The sequence below is a fragment of the Xyrauchen texanus genome, unplaced genomic scaffold (assembly GCF_025860055.1).
Source record: "Xyrauchen texanus isolate HMW12.3.18 unplaced genomic scaffold, RBS_HiC_50CHRs HiC_scaffold_249, whole genome shotgun sequence".
Classification (NCBI taxonomy): Eukaryota; Metazoa; Chordata; class Actinopteri; order Cypriniformes; family Catostomidae; genus Xyrauchen; species Xyrauchen texanus.
Window position 1 is genome coordinate 10,001 of NW_026266217.1, and position 7,500 is coordinate 17,500.

The window sequence follows — 7,500 nt, forward strand, 5'->3', positions numbered from 1 at the left end:
TATATGTATATCTGTCTATTAATCTCTCTATCAATCAATCTGTCTATAACTATCTATCTCGCTATCTATCTGTCCATTCATCTGTCTGATTTGTCTCTCTGTCTATCCATGTATTTATCTCTCTATCAATCTGTCTATCACTCTATCTATCTCTATACATCTGTCTATCAATATGTCTGCCTGTCTATCCATCTGTTTATCTATCTCTGTCTGTCTGTCTGTCTATCTGTCTGTCTATCCATGTATTTATCTATCACTCTATCCATCTCTCTCTCTATCCATCTATCACTCTATCTATCTGTCTGTATCTTATTTGATCTTGAGTAAGTCTTACACACTGTTTCTTGTGTAACGTACTTTGTGGGGACCTGTAGTGTGTTAGGAAAGCTATATAAACCCCTATTTGTTAAATACACACACTTCAGGTTTAGCGTAGTGGGGACCTTGTCTGATAAGTGATGATTTTTAAACAATTTTATTATAGCCTTCGTGCAAGGATGATGACAACATGACCGCCATAAAGAACTGCTCTGGGGGTTCTGTAAGTACTGCAGGCAAAGCAACAGCAAAAGTTGCGAACAGCTTCCGACAACTGTATCAGACCCGATGGCCCGAATACATTTCTTCAACAGCCCGGCGAACACTGGAGGAAGCCAAGTGGAAATCCCCACATTTGCTCCCTTTCACTGAAGATGTTAAACGTCTTCATGTGTATCTTGATGAGCTAGAGAAAATTTACCGCAAACACTTGTCAACACAGCCATCATCTCAGCATTGGTTAAAACTGGCCAAGGTTACATTAACTCACATACATTCACAAATGCCTTTGACCACATACACCTCCAGCAACCAATCAGACGCTCATCCGGATATTAGCATGGCCCTTACAGAGTTGGAAAATAAACTGTGTCAATACTTCAAGCCTATAGAGATCAGAGGCAAAAGAGGCAGAAAGGTTCCAGTACTTGTTACTCCTTCAATGCAAGAGTCGATCAGCCTGCTAATTAAAAACCGGAGTAGGTGTGGAGTACTGAATGAGAACCCTTTTCTATTTGCACGTCCGTCTACAATGACCTTTTTCAGAGGCTCTGACTGCATCCGTGAATTTGCAGGTGCATGCAGTGCTAAAAATCCTCAAACTTTAACTTCCACAAAGTTGAGGAAACCGATTGGTAACCTCAACAGATTAGTTCTCAATCTGAGCAACACAGAGCTCGATCAGCTGGCTGACTTCCTAGGCCATGACATTAGAGTACATCGTCAGTGTTACCGGTTACCTGAGGGCACCCTTCAGCTGGCCAAAATGAGCAAAATTCTTCTGGCCCTCAAAAAAGGACGCTTGGCAGACTTCAAGGGGAGAAGTCTTGATGAAATCAACATTGATCCAGAAGGTACTATACACTGTTAGTTTTAGTTTTTTTCCTTTGTCTGAACTTTATTAATTTAGAGAAATTAGTTTAGTTTTTTTTATTATGCTTTAATAGTTTACATACATTGTAATATAGGGTTTTTGGGAATGCTTTTGGGAATGCTTTGGAATCACATACATGTTTTACCTTGTGTTTTAAATGATGAATTTCTGTGTTTTCTACCTTTTAGCTGAAAGTTACAGCGGACAGTGATTTAGAGGAGTCTACTTCCAATCTGAAAGGTTTGTTCCATTTGTTTTTGCCTAATACTAAATTATGTTGTTTCTAGGGATGGAAAATTGGTTTGAAATATGTGTGGATTATCTTTTTATTACTTTCTGCTCTGACTACATTCACAAATTATTTTAGCATGTTGCTTAGCCATTTCCAGTTTAGTTTTTTCCTCGTGTTTTTGCGATGAGCCACGCGACGCAACAACACTGTTGCCAGCTCCTATTCATTGAAAGTAGCTAAAACCTGCTCAAAGTCGCTAGATGGCAGCATACATGCTAATTAGCATAATCGTGACGTAATTGTGTAGTATTTGCGTTCTGTTTAGTGTCAGCCTTTTACATTAAGACTACATGTTAACCAGCTCTCCCTTCCAAACTGTTAATCTGCACTAAAATCCTGATTTATAATCGATGTCTTCTGACAGAATCACCATACACATAAAGTGATTTTGGCTATATTCAGGTTAGATGCAACAGAATATCTGTTTTAACTGAATGCGCTGCTCCTCTCAGCAACTCGCTGAACAGAGCAGACGCAGAGAGAGATGTGTATGCATCGGGAAAGCAAGACCTCATGCTTGTGTGGCAGTACCGGCGAGTTTTGGAAACTAGATGAGTTTTGTCCAAGAAGTCGCTAGTTTTGTCGATTTTTTTTGGATAAAGTCACTAAAGGGATCTGAAAAGGTACTAAATCTAGTGACAAAGTCGCTAAGTTGGCAATACTGCCTCAACTACATTTCCGTAAGTATAATTGCGTGTCATATGATGTTTAAACTGGCCATGCAATGAAATAAACAGTTTATACACACTTGCTACTGACACACCCCAAAGTGGAGGCATTTTAACTTTCTCAGCAACTCTGAGTGGATGATAAGCTACGACCATTAATTAATCGATTAATCGTTAGCATCCCTAGTTCTAAGGTAAAAGTAATGCTTAATTGACATCATGCTTTCAGTTAAGCAAACATCTGAAGTCCATGCAGGTGCGCATATTTTATTCAACACACATTAGGGATGTGCATCTCCATAACTGAGGCCGATGCGATACGCATCTCGATGCATAGCCAACGATAAGATACATATGAAGCAGCTTGCGATGCAATTCACCTCTATTACGATGCAGTGCGATCCGTTTTCGATTCAATGCACTATGATTGCATTGATGCTATGCAATTCAATATTGTACCGATAGTTCGCTTTTATTTCTTTGGTTCAGAGAAACAACAAATCATAAATGAACATATGCATAATCCGAAGAATTACAATGAAGCTCACACAGCTGATGTTATTTTTCTTTTAACATGTTATATAACTAACATGCTTTAGTTATATAACATGTTATAGTTACATGCTATTTTTTTTTTATCATGTTTGTTATTATAATTGCGTTAGCTTTCTTATTTTATTTTCAAAAGGTAGACTTTTTTTACACATTTCAATAAAAAATTTCAGTTATAATAAAGTGTTTGCTCAACCAAAAAAAAACCCTTCTGTTTTCACTCCTGTTAAGGGTCTTTGTCTTCTGATAATATTAATTGTGTAATGCCGTGATATTTTCTGTGACTGTTATCGTACCGTGAAAATCTACAACCCTAAAGGGAACGCCCCCTCAAGTCGGAATTCTGACTCGGAAACTTGAGAATACAATATGGCTGCTCAGCGCATTAACAGTTGATGAAACAGTATGAATGTATTGTTTATTAGCACTTCTGTGTGTCTGTGTCTCAAACTCACTCATGAACGCAGTACTATCCAACCTCTATACCGCATGATACTTCGGCATTATCTGTGCAAAATTCCACCTTTTTATGTTTTTATCGACTGGTATGGCTATTTGCCTTGACACGTCCATCTTAGTTGTCCGACTTTAGTACCATTGTGTACTGTAACGCAGTCAATTTGGGTATGACATCATTCCCAGGTCCAACATCCGATTTCGAGCTAAAGAGATGCAGCATTATTACCATTACCCAACTTACATGTGACAGTGGTGTTTGTCAACTTTTCTCCTGACTAAAATAATGGCTATATTTTCTGACCGCTAAATGATGTAGGCTTTTCCATATTCTGACTAGGATAGCTTGCTGCAATAGTGACGTCACATGCATGCACAACAACGATTACGAATAGGGATGATTGGATTGTTGGTTTTGAAATCGGGAGCAATTGTGACAAAATGTAATATTACTGAAATGTTATTAGTAATTAGCTGCACTACTAGTTACTAGGGAAAGTAATTTTTATTGTAATGCATTGCAAGTAAACTCAGTAAAAGTAATGAATTACTGCCCGAACACTGATTCCCCATCTGTTGGAAGTAAATTTAAATTACGGATTAAAAAAACATTACAAAATCCTCTATCCACTAAAGCAGTGTTTCTTAACTCCGGTCCTCAGGACACACCTCCCAGACTAATTTAGATGACTCTAATTAAAGCACTAAGAAGTTGATTAGTTGAATCAGGTGTTTTAAATAGTGAGACATCTAAAACACCTAAACATTTTGAGTGGTGGGTCCCCAGGAACACTGCACTTTGTGTTCTTGAGATGACTGTTATTTTGGTTGCACTTAAAACAGCACTAATAAATAAAGAAAAACAGATGAGGGATGTTTTTATGTCAGTTTAATGCTAAGATTTGTTAACACTCAGACTGGCTTAATTCTTACTTTCAGATTGCAGTACAGAATCACCACCACAGCACACTGTATGTGAAGACGGCACACTTCCAGAAGACCAAGTGTCCAAAAAAAAGAGAGGTATGTTCATTTTAATTACGACTGACTGATGGCTGAAATGTTCTCCGGTTTCAGGTTTCTATTTACAACATGGTTTTTTAAGGATGAATATTGAATATTCTAGCTAGGAATGTGCCGAGCTGAAGGATCAGTATTTATTTACTGATCGGCATAAGCTATCCTAAGCTTGAGCCTTTTTACACAAGCCATCACACTGGTGTCATATAGTAGGTGGCAGAAAATGCAACTTCAAGTGGGTTTGCAAACCATCATTAAAAGTAAAGGAAAAGAAGTTGAAACGTGTGTGACGCATGATAACCAATGAGGTCTGTTCTAGCATGTCACATGCATAATAAAGCTTTTTGTTTACCATATTTGATTAGTGTTGACAAAAGTACCGGTACTTCCGTACCAAGTCGATACTAAAATAATAAAGATGTAAGGATACCAGTGTTTCTGCAGTACCGTTAGTATAAAACAGCAAATATATCCGGTACAGCGCACAGTATGACTGACACAGGCTTATTATTAAAATGCTCACAGGCTTATTTTGAATGCGTGCTCTGTTAATTCTTATACACTGAAATGACCAATTAATCAAATTAAAATCATGACATGCACTAGTGTGATTTTATTAAACCGCTAAAGGCTTCAATCTTATTGTGGAAGAATAACATCTAGATGCCTGAAATTGAACTTAATAGTAAAAATATTTATTCTCTGTAATACTAATATTAATAATAATAATAATAATAATAATAATAATAATTAAAGTATCACAAGCAAGACATCTGTTGATTTTAAAAGTTTGGCAAAAAAAAATTTGATGACATGTTGAAATGTTTTATGTTCGCTTGTTAAAATTAAGAATTTATTCAACATTTTGTTGATGAAATTAAATTAAACTTTAAAAAATGTTCTGGAAAATAATAATTATTAAACTAAGTTTTAAAATAATACAAAAAAACTAAACTGGTGTGTTCAATAGCACATTATAATATTAGCATATTTTTGAACCGTGAAATGTAACTGGTATCGGTACCGAATACTGAAGTTTTGGTACGTGACATTATATTTGATGCGCGCTCTTTAAATAATCACTCAAAAGTTGTTTATTTACTGTTCGGGGCACAAAATGCTTGATTGGGACATCCCTATTTCTAACCAAAAGCCATACATGTATGTTTTACAATGAAATGGCAAGATTTAAACGGTCTAAAGTCTCATATGTTTGTTTCACTGCTGTTTGTGAAGTCATGTAAACATTTGTGCTGCGTTAGGTTTAAATTAATTTAAATTTGTGAATGTGATTTTATAAAATTGCAGTAAAGCAATTCAGCTCTCAGCTTGTGTAACAGCAAATTTAAATGTAATTTCTATTAATTGACATTGACAATACAGAGTTTGTTAAAGTTGTGCAGCTCTACTGGAGTGTGTTTTTTGTATATATATATATATATATATATATATATATATACACACACTCACCTAAAGGATTATTAGGAACACCTGTTCAATTTCTCATTAATGCAATTATCTAATCAACCAATCACATGGCAGTTGCTTCAATGCATTTAGGGGTGTGGTCTTGGTCAAGACAATCTCCTGAACTCCAAACTGAATGTCAGAATGGGAAAGAAAGGTGATTTAAGCAATTTTGAGCGTGGCATGGTTGTTGGTGCCAGACGGGCCGGTCTGAGTATTTCACAATCTGCTCAGTTACTGGGATTTTCACGCACAACCATTTCTAGGGTTTACAAAGAATGGTGTGAAAAGGAAAAACATCCAGTATGCGGCAGTCCTGTGGGCTGAAAATGCCTTGTTGATGCTAGAGGTCAGAGGAGAATGGGCCGACTGATTCAAGCTGATAGAAGAGCAACTTTGCCTGAAATAACCACTCATTACAACCGAGGTATGCAGCAAAGCATTTGTGAAGCCACAACACGCACAACCTTGAGGCGGATGGGCTACAACAGCAGAAGACCCAACCGGGTACCACTCATCTCCACTACAAATAGGAAAAAGAGGCTACAATTTGCAAGAGCTCACCAAAATTGGGACAGTTGAAGACTGGAAAAATGTTGCCTGGTCTGATGAGTCTCGATTTCTGTTGAGACATTCAGATGGTAGAGTCAGAATTTGACGTAAACAGAATGAGAACATGGATCCATCATGCCTTGTTACCACTGTGCAGGCTGGTGGTGGTGGTGTAATGGTGTGGGGGATGTTTTCTTGGCACACTTTAGGCCCCTTAGTGCCAATTGGGCATCGTTTAAATGCCACGGCCTACCTGAGCATTGTTTCTGACCATGTCCATCCCTTTATGGCCACCATGTACCCATCCTCTGATGGCTACTTCCAGCAGGATAATGCACCATGTCACAAAGCTCGAATCATTTCAAATTGGTTTCTTGAACATGACAATGAGTTCACTGTACTAAAATGGCCCCCACAGTCACCAGATCTCAACCCAATAGAGCATCTTTGGGATGTGGTGGAACGGAGCTTCGTGCCCTGGATGTGCATCCCACAAATCTCCATCAACTGCAAGATGCTATCCTATCAATATGGGCCAACATTTCTAAAGAATGCTTTCAGCACCTTGTTGAATCAATGCCACGTAGAATTAAGGCAGTTCTGAAGGCGAAAGGGGGTCAAACACAGTATTAGTATGTGTTCCTAATAATCCTTTAGGTGAGTGTATATATGTGTGTGTATATATATATATATATATATATATATATATATATATATATATATATATATTTAGGCTATTTTAACCTTGTTTATTGAAAACCATTTGGTGTGAATGACATGACTAGGTGTATTTATGGAAGTTTGGGCTTGCAGTTTGCTTTCCATGTCAATGCTTTGCATGCATCATTGGAAAAACCTTGAGATGGAGAACTCAATTGCATCTAAATTGTGAAGATAGTACAAACATAAGTTTCACCAAATATTTATGTGAAATGAAAAGTTAAACTACTATAAAGAAATGAGAAAATGGGTGAAATTAAAAAGCACAACACTGTTTGAATCTGCACACATTCAGGGTGCTTATAAATTGTCAAGTCTCATGATCCTTCAGCTGCAATCAAGATGGCAGGAACAGTAAAGTT

The 7,500-nt window shown here is 37.2% G+C and overlaps 1 protein-coding gene across 1 annotated transcript in view; it reads left to right on the forward strand.

The window, feature by feature from the left end:
• Positions 1-7,500, forward strand: part of LOC127641956 (uncharacterized) — a 10,664-nt gene that overhangs the window by 2,732 nt on the left and 432 nt on the right. Inside the window, exons 6-8 of the mRNA XM_052124724.1 lie at positions 485-1,391; positions 1,607-1,651; positions 4,319-4,402. Of these exons, the coding sequence (XP_051980684.1) occupies positions 485-1,391; positions 1,607-1,651; positions 4,319-4,402 (1,036 nt within the window). The remainder of the gene's footprint in view (positions 1-484; positions 1,392-1,606; positions 1,652-4,318; positions 4,403-7,500) is intronic.